The sequence below is a fragment of the Sorex fumeus genome, unplaced genomic scaffold (assembly GCF_029834395.1).
Source record: "Sorex fumeus unplaced genomic scaffold, SorFum_2.1 ptg000086l, whole genome shotgun sequence".
In the NCBI taxonomy this organism is placed as follows: domain Eukaryota; kingdom Metazoa; phylum Chordata; class Mammalia; order Eulipotyphla; family Soricidae; genus Sorex; species Sorex fumeus.
In genome coordinates, this window is record NW_026606143.1 from 18,518,095 (window position 1) to 18,537,350 (window position 19,256).

General features: G+C 36.7%; 1 protein-coding gene across 3 annotated transcripts in view; it reads left to right on the forward strand.

Annotated features, from left to right (window-relative positions):
* The window catches only part of DMD (dystrophin), a 2,292,284-nt gene that overhangs the window by 1,067,236 nt on the left and 1,205,792 nt on the right, over window positions 1-19,256 (forward strand). For all 3 annotated transcript variants that reach the window (XM_056131284.1, XM_056131279.1, XM_056131278.1), the window contains one exon: window positions 1,919-2,066. In XM_056131284.1, the coding sequence (XP_055987259.1) occupies window positions 1,919-2,066 (148 nt within the window). The remainder of the gene's footprint in view (window positions 1-1,918; window positions 2,067-19,256) is intronic.

A 19,256-nucleotide genomic window follows, 5' to 3' on the forward strand; every position in this document is an offset into this window, starting at 1 on the left:
AACACTTGGTTAGGCGTCAGTCATACAATGTTCCAAAACTCATCTCTCAGTGTACCCTCCCCACCACCGATGTCCCTAGTTCCCCTTCTGCCACCCTTACCTCCAGCCTGCTTCTATGGCAGGCACTTTTCTTCTTTATCTAGCTCCCTCTGGGGGCCTTATGGTTGGCATTAAGGTACTGAGAGGTCATCATGTTTTTTCCTGTACCTATTTTCAGTCAGTACTCAGTTATTATCCAGAGTGGTCATTTACATCTCTCATTTCTATAGTGGTCCCGTCTCTATGCCACCTGCCTTCTCCCCCAGCACTTGACACAGGCTGCCCATTGTGGACCAATCCTCCCAGCACTTTTGCTACTGTCCTTGGGTATTAGTCTCATGCTATGTTTTTTTAACCCCAAAAATGAGTGCAGTCATTTCATGTCTGTCCCTTTCCTTCTGACACATTTCACTCAGAATGATACCTTGAACATATATTAAAAGACCAAAATGCTCTTAATATCAGTGTCAGAATTATGCCTTCAGAGATTAATCATTAAATATGTCTATTATGTGACCCCAGAATCAGTCTTTTATTTTAAAAATAATCCTAAATAATTCCTGTGTGCACTGTTCTGGGATAATTAAAAGCCCTAATTCAATTTTATTTTGTGTCAGTCTATTCTATGGTCAGGAGTTATATTCTTCTTATATGGCATTGGAACTTTACATTATCTATTTTCCATCAGCTTTTTAATTAAAATTGTTAGGAATACAGTGGCCAGGGGGTAGTATAACTTTTAACAATTTTCTTTTGTTTATTTTGTTTGGGGTGTGCTCAGTGCTTACTCCTGCATCTCTGCTCATGGAACACTCCTGGCAAGCATACGGGATCATATAGGGTGCCAGGGATTGAAACATATGGTAGGTCATGTGTGAGACAAGTTCTTTACTCGCTGTGCTAATAGTGAGGCTTTTTGGGTGCAGACATGTATCTTCCTGGTTTTGGTGTCCAGCAACACACAGGCATCTTAGCATTGCTGGGTGCAGCCCTGGAGGCACCTGGGCACCTCTAGGTGTGAGCCTGAAGGACCCCAGAATGTGTGGGGTCATCCAGGTATCCTTGGAGCTAAAGGACCCAACACATGACATCAGGCCTTTGTAGTGAACCATCATCTGAGAATTTCCAAATCAGGCGCTGAGGCCTCCTGGGCCTACTATTGGCAAGTGTCCCCCAATAATCCCACAGTTTTAGTGAATACAATAGAACAAGAAGAATAAAAACAATGCTCACCACCTGGTTTATGCTAGTATACCAGTTAGTTGCTCAATTTCTTACATCTGCACTTATATCTATTATGTAGGCTTGGGCATCCTAAGGAACAGGCGCTTTCAGACTAAGAGTAGTCTTAAGAGAGAACACAGGGTTTAAGGCACTTTCCTTGCTTTTCACCTACCATGGTTCATTCCTATGAAGCACATTGTCCTCAGGAAATGCTGGCAATAATTCCAAGCTGGCCAGAGCCCACTGGGTGTGGCCCCAACTCCTCCTACCCCCAAACTGGGTAGTTTTGAAATTGATTGTGGTCATTTTATTTTGATCCCTCCCAAATTTAAATTTAATATTTTAACTTCAAAATGCATTATTAACTGTAGTATATTTGTAATTCATGGAATTAAGTCTTTGCAAATATTTATAGAGAAGAAAATAGTATTCATAAAAACTTTCAGTTTTAATCAAGAAATGTGTTCAATTTAAAAGAAAATTGCAGTGTTTGATTTTAAGTAGTTTTTTCTACCCATTGCTGTATCCACCAACTGAAGTAAATCTACAATTGTGAGAAATTATAAGAATAACATTGTATTAGTTAATAAAAATATGCCTATTTCTAATTTAAAAATCATCCATCTAAATTTTTTATCCATATATTTGTCTCTAGGAGATTTGACAGATCTGTTGAAAAATGGCGGCGGTTCCATTATGATATAAAGGTATTTAATCAATGGCTATCAGAAGCTGAACTGTTCTTCACGAAGACACAAAATCCTGAGGATTGGGACCATGCCAAATACAAATGGTATCTTAAGGTAAGTCTCTGAGATTGGTGTGTGTGTCTTTGTGTGTGTGTTTTTATATTTGCTACACTACCATTCTGCTGTTTACTTCCTTAAAGTCACATGGTGAATACAAATTTATAATCCCAAATTTTGTTGCTATCAATACACATTAGAAGCATCATCAAAATGATCATCTTGGGGATGGTGCCGTGGGTGGTTTTTGTCAGGATGCATTCAAGATTGGATTAGATTGGATGTACCTGTTTTGTCTGATAAGCAGCAAAGTATAATTGAATCTGTCCTATGTAAGGTTATATATATATATTCATATATATATATATATATATATATGAGAGGTTGCTATGGCTTTGGGACAATATGTGCTTTTGCCTTTTTTTGAAACCTGTTCAGAAACATAGCTTGTTGTATATTTAACAATAATGTAGTTGATAGAAATATCCATCATGATAAAATTACATTTCTGCTTCCCTATGGACAGATTGTGGTGATGTGGAAATATTTCTATATATCCTATTGACAACATGCCTTTTAAGATAGTCCAGAGACCAAAACAGCACCGGCTTAATTGTTGGTACTTATTGACTTTTTTATGGTTTATGTTAATGGAAATGCAACGAATGGATTAGAATCAGTATGTAGTTTATTTTCAGCTTGCTGGGTCTTTTGAGGAAGCAGATAGATATAAATTGATTGTGGAGGTTATAATTTAGGTTGTAAAATATGCTCTTTAGTTCCAAGAAATACTATATTTATTAGACAACATTTAAGTATTTTTGCAGCCTCTTTTAGACCAAATTGTTCATAGAGCATTTTTAATCAAGCAGATTTAAATGTGACCAACTGTTATTGGTAGAAAATACTGATTAATACAGATGAAAACAAATAGAAAGATCGTATGTTAATTTAGTTAAGAGATTTCAAACTGTGACATTCAGAAAAGCAATATTATATTCAGCTTTACAGTTCTCCATCCTCAAACAATTTTTGCATAGCAAATATTCCTCTTGATGTTAAGGAATTAAGTATCAAAATACTTCCAGTCATATAATTTGTATCTAAATAAACCATGACTACTTTTAAATATTGTGTAATTATGTATATATCAATCAAACTTGTATTCACTCAAGTGTTGGGATTGGATATAGAAGAAATTTATGGATTTTCAATCTGCTGTCATGCAGAAAATGCATTTTATAAAATCAACACTAGAGTGACTTTTGAACTGATGCAGCATTTCTAGATTTCCAACCTACTGACAGATGCATAACTAACACCTGGTGTTCTTGGGTAGATGCATAAACCTTCAATCTTCAAGGTTATATGAAACAAGGTTATTTTATATTTAATATGTTTTGTTATAAAATAATATACTCATGAAAAAAATAACATTGAAATGTAGCCTGTATTCAAGTCCACTAAAAGGAGTTGTTTTGATACAGATTTGGTACATTTCAAGTTGTTCCTTGTTAAGGTGAGTCTAAGACAGTGACATAGGAAATGTTTACTGGGGAGTCATTGAGATTGGATCAATTATTCTCTTACATGTCTTAGTGCAGTTTTGAAGGAAACTGTTTTCTTAAGATCTGTAAGCTTCTTATATCTGTGGGTTTATAGATTTAATCAAATTTATATACGTCCAAGGCATTGTATTAAAAATATCGTTGCCCCCTTCTTATTTTTGACAGACTTGGATGACACATTAGATTAGATTGATAGATGCTCTTCCAAAGCTCACTGGTATTTTCTCTTAGTTTTCAGTCTTTTCCTATGTGATTTATTTTAAATACTCTACAATACCAAATTGACTAATCCAACAGTTTGCACAGCAGATATGTAGTACCTTCCAGTATATATTTTAACCTAAAATTGATTTGTGGTACCTAACATATTATTTAAGTAAAATTTGTGTGTGTGTATTTTTTTTTGTAGCTATACCAAGCGGTATTTAGGACCTATTCCTGGATCATTCTGGTGGGGTGTGGTAGGTGGTAGAGGACCATATATGGTTCTGGGTATTGAACCCAGGTAGTCAGCATTTCACCCACTGTTCTATCACTCTAGCCCTGATTTTCTAACCTTTTCTTGTCTCTACATGAAAATATTTCTTCTATTTTGAAAATATTGAAAATAGTTATAGTTTATAATTGTTCTATATGTCTGATCTCTATCAATTTCAATTAATTTTTCACCTCAGTTCTATGTAACTTTACTGAGTCTTGGATGACTGGTAATTTTTAAAACGCTACTAAATAGCCTTTATTCAAAATTGTATTATAGCAACATTGCATACAGATAACATTATAAATTTCATGTGTTTATTGTTATAAATCATTACCTGTGTATATCAAATTCAGTTCAACATGAAAATCTGATTCTTTTACTATACAACTGACACCAAGTAAATCTATCCACCTCTCTTCTCCTTTCCCTTATGATCATAATGAATTCATTCTTATGGACTGACTGTTTATTTTTATTTCATTTAGTTGATTGATTTTTATTTCTCTCTATATCTAGTATAAAGGAAGATCTTACAGTGTTTGTCTTCTCTGACTTATTTCACTGAGCACAATAATTTCTATAGTCATCCATGTTGCTAAAAATTACAAGAGGGTTTAGCTTTTATTATACCCAAGTATAGCATTCCAGTGTCTTTGTATAAATATATGTGTGCTTGCATGAGCACTTATCTTTAAATGCAGACACCTATTCAGTACATAGGTTGGTTATAGCCCTTGACTATTGTAAATAACACTGCGGTAAACCCATCTTACATTGTACTTGATACCAGATATAGGGAGTGTAACTTGTTGTGTACTCAATAGTTTTGTGCAGTTAAATATTCTTTAACTTTGTTTGGGGACACAGGTAATTTCTTTGGAGCCAATTTTATTGCTTGATTATTTCCTTTCACACTTCATGAGTCTTTATCTAAAGAGCATAAATTTGCAGCTAATTTTTCCACTTTTCTGAGGCAAGACCCTTCTAAGCATTATTAAAGTGGGTGAACAATGAGGTTTCCCAGTATGTCTGACAGGAACGCACTAGAGAATGCATGAATCTATGAGAATTCCTTCCACCTATGTGATACCCTAAAATGCTCTCCACACAGTCAACTAGGGCAAATGTGGGGATCACATATTTGTTTATAATTTCTCAGAGATCACTTTCATTTTATACCTAAGGTTTTCAAAACCATTAGTGTACTTTGTAGTTTTTAAAAAAGTTTTACAAAGATTGTAAAATTGATCCCTGTTACTCCACTTGGGCCAGAAACCAAAATTCAAAACATGATTTTTATGGCATTTGTATCTTAGTTCATTTGCTTCAACACAGTCTTGCCACTATATAATTATTGTTTTTCTTTTGGTTTTGAGTCACACCCAGCAGTGGCTTACTTCTGACACTGTATTCAGGGATCACTCCTTGAAGGCTCTAAGGGGAACACATGGGGTGCCAGGATATGAAACTGAGTCAGCCATATGCGAAGCAAATGCCTACCTGCTGTACTATCCTCCAACCCCAAATTATTTTATTTTTGTCTCTTTTCAGTTGTTTGAAGCACAACTGGCTGTGCTCGGGCCTTAATCCTGCCTCTGTACTCAGGAATCACACCTGACAGGGATAGGCATTGAGGCCAAGTCAGTTCCATTCTGGGCTAGTGCCTTGCCAGGCCTACTGGTCTACTTTATGTTGTTTTATTTTATTGCTGTTCCTACTGGTGCTCAGAAGCTTTAATTCTAGTTGTTTGTATGGGGATCTGGAGCGGTAGCACAGCAGTAGGGCATTTGCCTTGCACATGGCCAGCCCGGCCCGAGCTGGGTTCGATTCCCCCACCCCTCTTGGAGAGCCCGGCAAGCTACCGAGAGTATCTCATCTGCAGGGCAAAGCCTGGCAAGCTACCCGTGGCATATTTGATATGCCAAACACAGTAACAACAAGTCTCACAGTGGAGACGTTACTGGGCCCGCTCGAGCAAATCGATGAACAACAGGAGGACAGTGCTACAGTGCTACAGTGTATGGGGAGCACTCTTGGTGGGGGAAGGGTACTTGAAGTACCTTATGTGGTAACAAGGATTTAAAAGGGGTCTGGTCTATGCAAGGTAAACACCTAAACTCCTCAATAAATCTGACAAGTCCCTACATTATACAATCTATCAAGTCCCTGCATTATATAATCATTTTAAGTGTCCTGAGACTTTCTAAAGTTACCCACTCCTTGACAGTATATTTTGTCTTAAATTGAAAAGCCATTTATTAAAACATTTTTCTTTCATGAAAACTTTGTAACTACATCTTACTGTGATTCAATTTTATTTTTTTTAAATGAGGGTGATATTAAAAGCAACAGCTGAAATATTTCACAAACCCAATCAGTAGACAAACTTAAAGAATAAAGGCACAATTTCCTATTCTATAAAAACAAAAACACTTTCCCTTGATCAGAAAATTTCTTGCAGTCCTGGATGTTTGGTTGGAGTCACACCTAGATATGCTGGAGGCTTACTCCAGCTCTGTGCTCAGAATTCAGTCCTATATGGACCCAGGGCTTGAACCAGTTTCAGGTGCTCGCAAAGTAGGTGCCTTACCTCCTGTATTCTCTATGGCCCCAACCAGAGAATTTTTAAGACTATTTCATTAAGTGCATTAAAAATGCTCAGTTTTTGGCAGGCATATGCTGTCCAAGCGTATGTGCTGCTTGTGCCCACGTGGCTGAGCACAGGTGGGCTGAGCACATGTGTCGCCTGCATCTCCCCTCTTGAGATGTGTACTTTCATGCTTTCGTGCCTAATGCTAGGATGTGTCTAGGGGCTCTCTCTACCCTTGGAGAAGCCCGCGTTCTCTCTGGACGCGTTACTCTCTCTCTTACTCTCCATTCCCCCCACTTATCTGCTTATCCCTTTCTCTCCCTCTCCAAAAATCCTCCAAATAAAATCTATTTATTTCAAAAAATGCTCAGTTTATGTATGGAATAAGACAGACTTGCTGGCACTAACTAGCAACAGAAGGAGTAGTAACCTAGTAGTTGTATACTAAGCAGATCTATGTAGGGATACACTGGAGATTGAGGATATATATACAATTTTCCTCGAACACATTGTGTAGATATAAAACAATATATTGCACAAGTGTATTGTTTTCTGTATAAAATTCTATCAGATGTCATTTTATTGATTTTTGTTTGTTCTGGGTCCACATCACATGGTTCTCAGGGCTTACTCCTGGTTATGTGCTCAGAGATCGCTTCTGGAGAGCTCAGGGCATCACAAGGATTTCCTCAGAAAGAACCCAGGTGGGCTGCATGCAAGGCAGACTTCCTACAACTGTACTATCTCTCAGACCCCCTGATTTATCTTTTCAAATAAAAACTTTCGACCCCAGTACCGGAAGATAGTGAGCAAAGCAAACCCATGTTTGATCTCTGGCACTACATTTGTCTCTCTGAGAATATACAGTAATGGGGTGTCCAGAGCATCACCAGAGTGATCCCTGAGAGCAGATTAAGGGGTAAACTGTGACTGTTGCTGGGCGCAGCACCTAAAACAGACAAAGAGCTTTATACCAATATGTGCCCAGCTTATAGCATATGCTGTCATTAAATATAAAGTCACTGCCAATTATAAGAAGATGATTTTGCTTTATACAGCTCAGTTAATTTATTTCACAGAAGTGAATGATAAAATTAAATGCACGAATTGATATTTTCAAGATATTCTAAAAATATGTTATGCTGTCATGGAAATCTCTCTTAAAATATCCTATTTTTACAGAAGTAAATATCAGTTATGCTGCATGCCACTAAAATTAGTTTAATAATAATTTCATTCAATTATGTATGTAGCTACTTATTCATTAAATATGCAGTAATTTATTGCATATGTGAAGTCTCACTACTGAAAAAAATATTGGCATGCCACATTCAGCCCTAATAGAAGTTTGGAAAGTTGGCTAAGAGAACGGAAGCTACATGCAGAAAATGTGGCTAAAAGTCACTGCCTTTTTAGCTTACTAGCTGCATATTCTCAGGAAATGTATCCCTGCTCTCTTCTTAAACAGAAGTCAAAATTAGGTGTGCATAAACGACTTAGGATTTTATTTTCCACAAAGTATTCACTATAAGATCTTATTGTAAGTAATCACTCTTCATAAGTTAGTCACCTATATCTATAAAATATTTTACTTATTAAATTACTGTTCCTAAATAATGGAACTTTAGATTGAACAACCTTGAAAGTTTATTAAGCTTTGTTTTGTGAATTGTGGCACTTTCTGAAAGTAGTGCTCTTGGATGAGAAATTGAGGAAAATTCCCAGTCAGCCAAACACATCCTCCTCAGCTAGCACTTCTGCCTACTCATTTTAGAACTAACAAGAAGAAATGTTAATGGGAGATTTCAAGAGGAAAGCCGAGCCCATGAAGGAAACTTATGAAAATAATGTTAGCTCATATAGTGATAGAGTAAATTGGAGTGCCAACAAGTACCTTGAGTGAAACAATGAAAAGCGGAAATCATAGCATGCCCTAATATTTAGCTCTATATATTCTTCTGGAGTAAAAAAGCATTACATTTTAATATATGGCCTGCTACTTAATGGGGTTGAAAATCCTTGACGTTGACAGTAGAAATGGTGAAAATCTCTATTAGATTGAGTGTTTAAAAGAGTTAAAGTGCCTGGCTCTTAATGAAAATGGAGCCTGTTTATTTAATGGGATAATACTGTTCACTGAACCATATTAGAAATTACCAGCACTGCCTTAACGAGTTTTGTCATGAGAAAGTCTGAGACCTTGAAATCTTAAGAAATTTCATTTGAAATCCACCTGAAAAAGTAAATGGAAGTGAAATTGTTTAGATGAAACAATTTAAGCTTTAAATCAACAAATGTTAAGCCATATATGTGGAGTGAAGTAACAGAATGTTATTTTGATACGGGATACTCAGTGTTTTGGGGGAAAATGGCATTGCCTTAATGTTAATCTTCTAGTATTACATATCTAACATATCTACAATTGTACTATATATGCCTTAATATCTATGCCTTAAACTTCTAGCATGCCATATCTACATACATATACAATTGCACAATATAATTTATCTAGTGGAGCCCAAGTGTGTTAATATATGGTACTGTTTTTAAAAGCATAAGTAAAAAGTAACATAATCATGTCTGTTACATTGTAACAATGGTCAATATTAATTGTAATTTAGGATACGTAAGTTGATAACGATGAAATATATCATATTGCAATGCTCATTTTTATCATCAACTTTGAAAATTCAGTTAAAGTTCATGTTTTGGTGAAACAAGATTGTCTTACTTTTCTTAAGTTGGAAATGTGTGCAGAAGAAAATATTACAGACAGATAATCCAGCTTAAGAAATTTGCTGTGATCTCTCAGATGAGGAAAATATCACTGTCACTGTCTTCCCGTTGTTCATCGATTTGCTCAAGCGGGCCCAGTAACGTCTCCATTGGAGACTTTGTTGTTACTGTGTTTGGCATATCAAATACATCACGGGTAGCTTGCCAGGCTCTGCTGTGCAGGCGAGATACTCTCAGTAGTTTGTCAGGCTCTCCGAGAGGGGTGGAGAAATCGAACTCGGGTCAGCCATGTTGGCTGTGTGCAAGGCAAACGCCCTACCGCTGCGCTATGAGGAAAATATGGAGACCGAAAAAGACCTAGTGTCCTAGATTACAGAGAGAAGAGAAAGAGGGGCAGGTGGTCTAAGATTATTAAAGACAAATTTATCTGCTCTTTAGATCTCCTTTAACTTGACTATTTGTGATTAAAAACTTTCTAAAGTATTTTGTAAAGGACCCCGTTTTTTTTAACGGGTTTATATTTGTAGAGTACACTGAATTTGGATATCTCCTGAAACAAAATTGAGATAAGTTTGTCCTTGAAAAAAAGACTACCTTCCTCTTATTGGAAAGAGACTTCATAATTATGTCCACCCTACTTTTGAAGCTTGTAGCCTAGAATTTTCCTAAAAACAGGAGTAATATTTGAAGGCCATTGACTTACCAAGGGGAGTTGAGAATGGATGTCCATACATACATATTTTATATTTCTTAAAAATAATACTATTTATTTAACCAATCCCCTGGAAATAATCAATGAGTTTGCAATTAACTGACTATGAATTACTATGTTTAAATCAGAGGATACCTATAGAATGGTGTATATTGTAAAAGGCCAAATTAATTATGGGTATGTTTTCTGTAGAGTCAGTTTTAAGAGTGCCCATTCTCCCAGCTGATGCAGAGATTTTGATGGGGTTTTAACACATAAGTTTGGCAGTCAAATGCTGAAACTTTGACGGAAAAGTCACTTGAGTAAAAATTTCTGCCATTCGTTGTCCTTCGTTGGAATCCAAGTGCTAAGATTAATCCATGATATCACTTGCCTTTCCAATTTTCTAGCAGTAATAAATTTAGTAAGATTTTAGTTGATGGTATCAAAGCTATCATGGTTTCTGAAAGTAGAGGACAAAGGCTAGCAGGTGAGAATCGGCATGAAAATTCACCACTGAGAATTTGTTCAAAGCTACATTTTTAGGGTTCAGCATATAGTATATATGGAAATACATTTAAAGTGAGCATTTCAGCATTAATAGCTAATAGTGACATGAGAATTCGGTCTCTTTATGTAGTGAAACAGTTGAGTACTTCATTATTACAGAAATATTGTTAGCCTTTTATTGCTGCTTAGAAACTCTTCTACAACTTCTTGGCTCCTGTGTATTTTTTTCATAAGTAGTAAATAACAGATTTATTGGGAGTTTGGCGCAGAGCAGAAATTCAAAGAGGGGTTTTAAATTGTTGCCCATCAAATATGTCTTTCATAAAATAAGCATATTAAAATAATTGGATAATTTTGATAGCTGGTTCTCAAAGAGCTGTTGTCCAGCTTGGCATGTTTAAGAAGATGACAGATTGCTGTACTCAATCGAGAAGAAGTGATAACGGAAACTATGGTAACGACAGCACTGAAGAACTTCTTAAAATGCATGAAAAACACCCCATCCCTAAGGGATCCTCAGACTTAGGAGTGAGACATTCATAAAAAAAGGAGCTACCCAAAATGTGGAACATGCTAATTGCTCTTTCCAAATTGAAGAAACCTCCCACAACACTGAAGCAATATGTAGCAGATACTATCTGATGCAACATATAATTCGTATAACTATAAGTAAGTGTCATAAAGTATGATACTTGCAAAGAGGTTGCACAGAACTGACCTCCTTGCCATTTCTATTCATGTGCCTTCTTACTCTTTCTTCTAATGCTTTTTCACACCACTAAGCTTCGTTCTCACTTTGCCTGACGATTTGTCTTTCCATAGTCATCATATTCTATGTCATAAGTTTTTCCTTCTCAGGACTGTCATAAACGTCTCTTAACATGTATATGAAATGTTACATACATTATGAATGCACATATCTATGTAGATGTGTGTTCTACGGTTTCCTTTTCTGATATGCATCTTGCACTCTTGTATTAAAGAGGACACAAATATACACACAGGCTTGGTTTCTCTGCCGGTTATCTTGCTTGATCTCTTTCACAGCACTGTAAATTGCTGAAAGTATGTCTTTGCATATTTATTTGTATTTTCCATTTACCATTCTTATGACTGCCTCTTAATCTGTAAGACTTGCAGAGCCCCATCCTTTGTGATCACCAATATATCCTCTCTCTCTCTCTCTCTCTCTCTCTATATATATATATATATATATATATGTGTGTGTGTGTGTGTGTTCTATATAGAGATGTATAACATTTATCATGAATAATTAAATTAAATCAATGTAGTTCCTTCATATTTCCTAAAGTAACATGTTCCCAAGCTTTCCCTTCCTTTCATTGTACCTCATCTTTTAACCAAGAAAGGTTTCCTTTCATGCCTTCTCTTAGTACAAAGAAATTGAAATTCTCATCTTTTTTGAATAGCTAACAATACAATAGGTCCATACTCTTACACTTTTGAATCTATTGTAAATACTGAGTACAGTGCACTCGGCAGCTATTCAGTGTGAGCCTATTGTGCGCAAGGTAGACACATTGTTGGTGACTAATGATACAAAGCAGGTGAAGAGCTCTTTTCTCCTAAATTCACAGCCCCCTGACCAATCAGAGGTATGTTCATTCTGTAACAGTTCTTGGTACCATATAGTCCTCTTTGACACTCTTCCATTATGCCGTTCGGATCCTTAGTCTCTATTCAGAAAATATGACTTTGGCAACCAGAGAAGAACGATATTGTGAACGGCAGCATAAGGAAAGAGCTAGCTATGAACAAGTTATACAAGGAGAGAGAAAAGTTATTCTGACATCAGTTGTAAATTTAGAACGATGATAAAATTGACAAATTATAGTACAAGTGGCCTGTTCACAGATGAGTTGGTTCAGGATGAACTATTTATCAAATTGAAGAGGAAAAAGGCAGCCATAAGAATGGTAAATCTTCCAGTATATAACCAAATTATAGGTACAAGCAAGAGACTAAGATTGTTTTACCAACATCAGAGTATACACGTTTTCAATTCTTGCTCGTTTTCAAGACTATAATGGACAGGGCTTTGCAAAACCAAGGAAGGAGCAAATACTTGGGCACATGGGTAATAGAAAATTATAGATACATTTTATATGAATGCATTTCTGTAGAGTGCTGCTTCCCCTGAGGCTTTCCTGAGTGACAGCTATTTAATTTTGATTTTAGTTTATAGTTCTTCAGAGTTTTTTCTCACCTTATTAGATGCAGTGATTGTTTTCTGAATCAGATTTATTCTGAGGAATATTTCAGAGACTGTAACAACAGATTAAGAAATGCCACTGTAGAACTCAGAGCTTGATGTTAACATTAGTCTCATGATCATTACTGCATAATCATTTCACCTAAAACATCATGGAGAATAGTAGCACTGTCCTCTTATTGTTCATCAATTTGCTCATGCAGGCACCAGTAACGTCTCCATTGTGAGACTTGTTGTTACTGTATTTGGCATATTGAATACGCCACAGGGAGCTTGCCAGGCTCTGCCGCATGGGCGGGATAATCCCGGTAGCTTGCTGGGCTCTCTGAGAGGAATAGAGGAATTGAACCCAGGTCTTCTGCAGCAAGGCAAATGCCCTACCTGCTGTGCTATTGCTCCAGCCCATGTAAACTGTAAGTTAACTAATTCATCATGGACAATACAACCTATGAAACAGTAGGACATCATTTTTGACATTCTGTGAATATTGATTTACAACAGTACACTTGTATGATGTCAAATTCTGCTAACTGGCTGTTTTGTGAATAAAGTTTGGCTGGAATTCAACCATATGTACTTGTTTACTACTTTACAAGTATGACATAGTTTAGTAGTGACACAAGAACCCAGGGGTGGTAAAGCCCCAAATACCAATAATGTACAGAGAATTTTGCTAGGCTTTGATTTAGAAAATAGACAAATAAAAAGTTGCAATAAAAAGGAAAGTGCTGCTTTCCCCCCTATTTCTATATTCTCTGTTCCTTGTTAAAACAGAGTAGCAGAACAGGGCAATGCATATAAAATAAATCAAAAGACTTGGTTTAAAATGGAAATAAGATTAACCTAATACTGAAGTCAGAATACAGATCTGTAGATTAAGTAAAGGGCTTCCATTGAAAATAAAAGGAAGATACTCCATAGAGATAGTAGAGCAGCCAGGCAGTGGCCTGTACAAGGTCAACTCAGGATCAGTCCACAGCCACCTATATGGTCCCCAGACCACCACCAGAAGTGATCACTAAGCACAGTGCCAGGAGTAAGTCCTAAACACTGCAGAGTGTGATCCCAAGATCCAAACAACAAAAAAGAAAAAGAAAAGGCATATTTAAAATCACTGAAGTATGGTTTCCAGTAGACTTAATCATTTTCAAGAGTATCTAGTAACTCTTCTTATTCACAGGATCAGACATTACTTGAGTACCTGAGCAACCCAAGTGGGACTTCAACCAAGTAGCCCATGCAGGAGACTTTTAGAAGCTGTCTTCTAGAGGTTTTTCTCATTCGTTGTCAGTTGTCCTTTTTCCTGAGTCATTTGGTTTGTTGCCAGTGGTAATATGGAGTTCATTTATTCTGTGGAGAATATCTGGTCAAGAACAAGAAACTGCTTTGCCTTTGGGACCTTATGTAGTCTGATACTTTGATTTTCCTTTTGGTACTATGAATCTCTCCATTTCCTTCCCTCTGCTGTTGTATTTGTTTTGCTTGTTTGTTTCTGTTCCTCAGAAATCAAGAATTCTGATGGAAACTTGTATCATCAGAGAATCTTCTCTTCTAGCCTGGCTCCTTTTGTAAGGAAGTTTTGAGTCCCCATGGAGAGCATAGGAAACATAACCATTTGCATGTAATGAACAGTTTGCAATACTTAGAGATTGATGCACAATTTCTTCTTGACAAGAGAAAAACAATTAGGATCAACTGTGGTCGTATATTCCAGAATACCAATGTTATTTCCACACTTTAAGTGTTGTTGGATCATTATATGAGATTCATAATTTTGTACTGTTGGACCCACTTTTGCATTACCATTCAGACTTAATTTATTATAACCTATTAAAAGTTTTTAGGTAATTTGTTCTTATTGCTACTCAGACATTAAAATGTCTGTAGGCTGTGAAAATGAATAAATTTAATGTGCCAGCATAGTTCTCCAAATCCTGGCATTGCAACTAATAGTACAGGCTTATACTGTGCTGTAAATCCTAGTTAATGTGGATTTATTTTGGAAATCCCATTTTACTGCTATTTTTAAATAACTCATCTTCACACATTTACCCTTGACTTTACATTTTAAAATTATATAGACTTTATGTGTTTTTACAATAAGATTGTATAAATACTTTTATATGCTATTAGTGGATTTCCAATGTAACTAACGTTAAAACAACACAACTGCTAACAACAACAAAGATTATACAGCATAATTTGGTAAAACCTTATTTACATTTAAGATTTGAGCCAAAATGAGCAAGCTTATCTAATAAATGGTTCATGGGAATCTGAAATTTTTTACCTCATAACTGTGAATGGATCATTGAATCTGAGTGTGAGGACAACTCAACAAATACATAAACCAGCCAACATAATGTCATTGAAACGAGGCTGAACTTTTACAATTTTTCAAAGTCTCCTTGAGGTATGGTTAAACATAAAACTTTTGGAATCAGATTGTAATAGTGTTCAAATCAGAGGATACAAGGCATTAATCACTACCACAATAAACAAGGCTTTGGAGGTCAACAGTTACTTATCCTACCCAAAGACTAGACTACCCTTAACATTATCTAATTTTAGAGAATATTTTAATCACCACTAATATTTAGCTTGAATATGTGTCCCTGACGATTTCTAATATTCTCTTTAATATCTTGGGTTTGGAGGGTCATTACAGACTTATTGTACTGACCTATTGTACAGAAACATGCCTGCCTTCTTTGCATGTTTCTGACCCCGTTTCAATCTCCAGGAAATCACCTGGTCCTCAGAGTACTGACAGAAGCAAACTCTGGCAAAGAGCCAGAAGTAATCCCACTTCCACCCCCCACCCCCAGCATTGGTTTACCCAAATCCCACAGTCCCACAAATTAATCTAATTTGTTCAGCTAACTTTTACTTAAAGACTTTGTATCTCAGGTCCTGTGTTGCATGTTCAGAAAATGAAACTGATGCAATTTCAGTCTATCTTCGGAGAATCAAGGTTTATTGAAGTTGCTAGATATTTAAACAATTTAAGCATAAAGTTAAATATTCGATATTTAACTTTATGGTGTATCCGATATGCCAAAACCCAGTAACAATGATGAGTCTCATTCTCCTGACCCTGAAAGAGCCTCCACAGTGGCACTTGCTAAAATCTCAGGGCTAGGATGAATGGAGACATTACTGGTGCCTGCTCGAGGAAATTGATGAACAGCAGGATGGCAGTGATACAATGAAGCATAAAGTACATAATCAGGTGGATATTTATATAATTAAAATAACATATAAGTATTATACTAGAAATATATCAGTTAAATTAGTAAAAGGGCTATGGAAGTAGCTAGAAGATTTTCAGAAGTTTCACAGAATGCTGTAATAATAAAAATATGTAAGAGAAAAGGGAAAAACTTTTAAAAGGTGATGGCAGTATGCAGAACTTCGATATGGTTAGGGCATGGTGAGAGTTACTCTTGGCTATTTCCTTTTGTTGTTTATGTATTGGCTTGTTTTTGATTTTTTTATGCTAGCCAATTTTGCTAATTTCCCCAAAATTTGAGTCATAGAATCAATTCATGAATCACTGGCAAAATTTGTTTCTAATGAAACGAAAAGGGGACTCTCAGTCCTCTTCACACATATAGAATTATTTCATAGACATTTTATATTAATACTGTGTGCCTATGAATATTGGGTTAGTTTTTTGTTGTTGTTGTTTGGATTTTTTTTTTTGGTGTGGAGGTCACACCTGACGATGCATAGGGATTACTGCTGGCTCTCCACTTAGGAATTACCCCTGGCGGTGCTCAGAGGACCATATGGGTTGCTGGGAATCGAACCTGGGTTGGCCATGTGCAAGGCAAACACCCTATGCAGTGTTCTATTGTTCCAGTCCCGGGTTAGTTTTGATTATTATTAAATAGCAATATGCTGAATATGAGTGAACATTTTTCAAACAAGGAGGCCAATTTAAGGATTAGAGGATTTAAGAAGATGGTATAACTCAGTTGTGTGAAAATGCCTATGAATGTGACATTATATTTGTTTAATTGGTAGCAGCCTTTAAAGTTTATATTAGTAAAGTAAAGTAAAGTAAATGCCCTCCCGTTGATCATCGATTTGCTCGAGAGGGCCCAGTAACGTCTCTATTGGAGACTTTGTTGTTACTGTGTCTGGCATATCCAATACGTCACAGGGAGCTTGCCAGGCTCTGCCGTGCAGGCGAGATACTCTTGGTAGCTTGCCGAGCTCTCTGAGAGGGGCGGAGGGTTAGGGTTAGGGTTAGGGTTAGTTTATATTAATGTCTTATATTTCAAAGATCATAAGGAATGCAAGCAGGATGTGATTATGAATAAAATCCCAGCAAGCAGTGGAAGTATTCTATAACTCTTTACTAAGAAAAGATTCAGATGAGTTAAATAACTCACCTCCAAATCACAAGGCAAATAAATAAAGGCTTTGAAATCCAAATACCACAGGAATTACTGATCATCATAAAGGTTTTAGAGATGTTGAGAAATATTTCACTCAAGTATCTACCTAATAAAAGGTAAAGGCCCTCCCGTTGATCGTCGATTTGCTCGAGCGGGCCCAGTAACGTCTCCATTGGAGACTTTGTTGTTACTGTGTCTGGCATATCGAATACTCTCGGTAGCTTGCCGGGCTCTCCAGTATTAAGAAAACAAAGAGAATGGTAATGCTTGCTACTCACTCATACAAGGCTTTCTTAAGAGGCCTTACAGATATTAAATTTAAAAAAATTAACTTATTTCATCCATTAAAGTGCTATTTAATGATGAATATGTCTTTAATTAAATATATTTTACTTTATTGTGCAACTATCAATAAAGATAATACCCAATATCCTCTTAACTAATATACTTAGACCTATAGTATGCCTAAGTCAGCATTAGAATATGCAGCCACTAGGAACAATGAGATCATGCAATTTGCTGCAACCTGGTTGGAACTGGAAGATCTTATGTTGAGCAGAGTAAGCTAGTAGAAGTGTAAATAAGGGATGATCTCACTTAGTTGTGGCATATAGAATAACTTGGGGGAGGAAATGTAATGAATGGGGCAATGACTATACTCTGGAATCCCTTGACCCCTTGATACCAGAATATAGGGAAAAGTAAAGAAATCAAGGGTGGAAGTAAGAAGATTAGAAAGAAGTGAAAGAACAGGGGACAGGGGCCTCGGGTATACTGGTGATGTGGGAGAGTGGTAGCAGTGCACTGTCCTCCTATTGTTCATCGATTTGCTTGAGCAGGCACCAGTAACACCTCCATTGTGAGACTTGTTACTGTTTTTGGCATATTGAATACGCCACAGGGACTTTGCCAGGCTCTTCCCTGTGGGCAGGATACTCTTGGTAGCTTGCCAGGCTCTCAGAGAGGGATGGAGGAATCAAACCCGGGTTGGCCACGTGCAAGGCAAACACCCTACCTGCTGCAAAATCACTCCAGTCTGTGGGAGAGTGGTAGAGCTATATATCCAAAACAGGCTCAACAACACTAAAGCAAGAGATCTCAGATGAAACCACCAAACTTTGAAATATGTCTATCAAGGGTATCAGGGATGAGGTAGGAGGGAGCATGAGAACACTGGTGGAAGGAAGTGGACACTGGTGTTAGGATTAATGTTTGAACATTTCATGCTTCAGATCCAACTATCAATAACTTTGTAAATCACAGTTCTTTAAATAAAATAAAAATAGTCATTATTATAAGGGGATGCTTTAATTACTAGAGATCATGTTAGGGTTGTTAATAATAACAGTCCTTTTAGTCAAAACCTCAAAGGGGATTTTATAATTTATTAAGCATTTTCCATTGCGTTGTTCTGTAAAAGTCTTCATCAGATCTGGATTGAGCTGAGGTTTTTTTTAGTATGCGGTGTTACTGAAGTTACAGAAAGAAGCCACAAGATGACTTATCTATATATCCCTGATTTAGACTAAGCAGAGTTGAGGCAGGAAGGCAGAATAGGGCAAGTAATCCACATATATGGAAGGTGGTGTATATCGTATGTGATGATGTTCTCTAAAACACCTTGCACATAAGGAGCTCTGATTTCTCATAGGAAGGATCCTTTGAAGATCATCATCTGGGCCTCCCCTTCCTTTTAATTGCCTTTCTTTCAAAGAAAAACATAGGTGACTTATAATATTATATATACTCCATCATGCAACATTATTTTCATTTAAAAGAACCGAGTGTGGGGGTCCAAAAAGATAGTATAGGAATTAGCGCACTTGCTTTGCATGTGGCTGACCCAAACTTGTTTCCCCACACTCCCTTGGAGCACTGTCAGAGTGACCCTTAAGCAAAGAACCAGGAGTAAATTCCAAATGCCACTACCTGTGGACCCCGACCCCTCAAAAATAAAGCTTACAAACAAAAACCATCCTAGAGTTGTGGCTATCCTCAGTCAGCTTCCTTCCCCTTGTAACATGTATTTCTG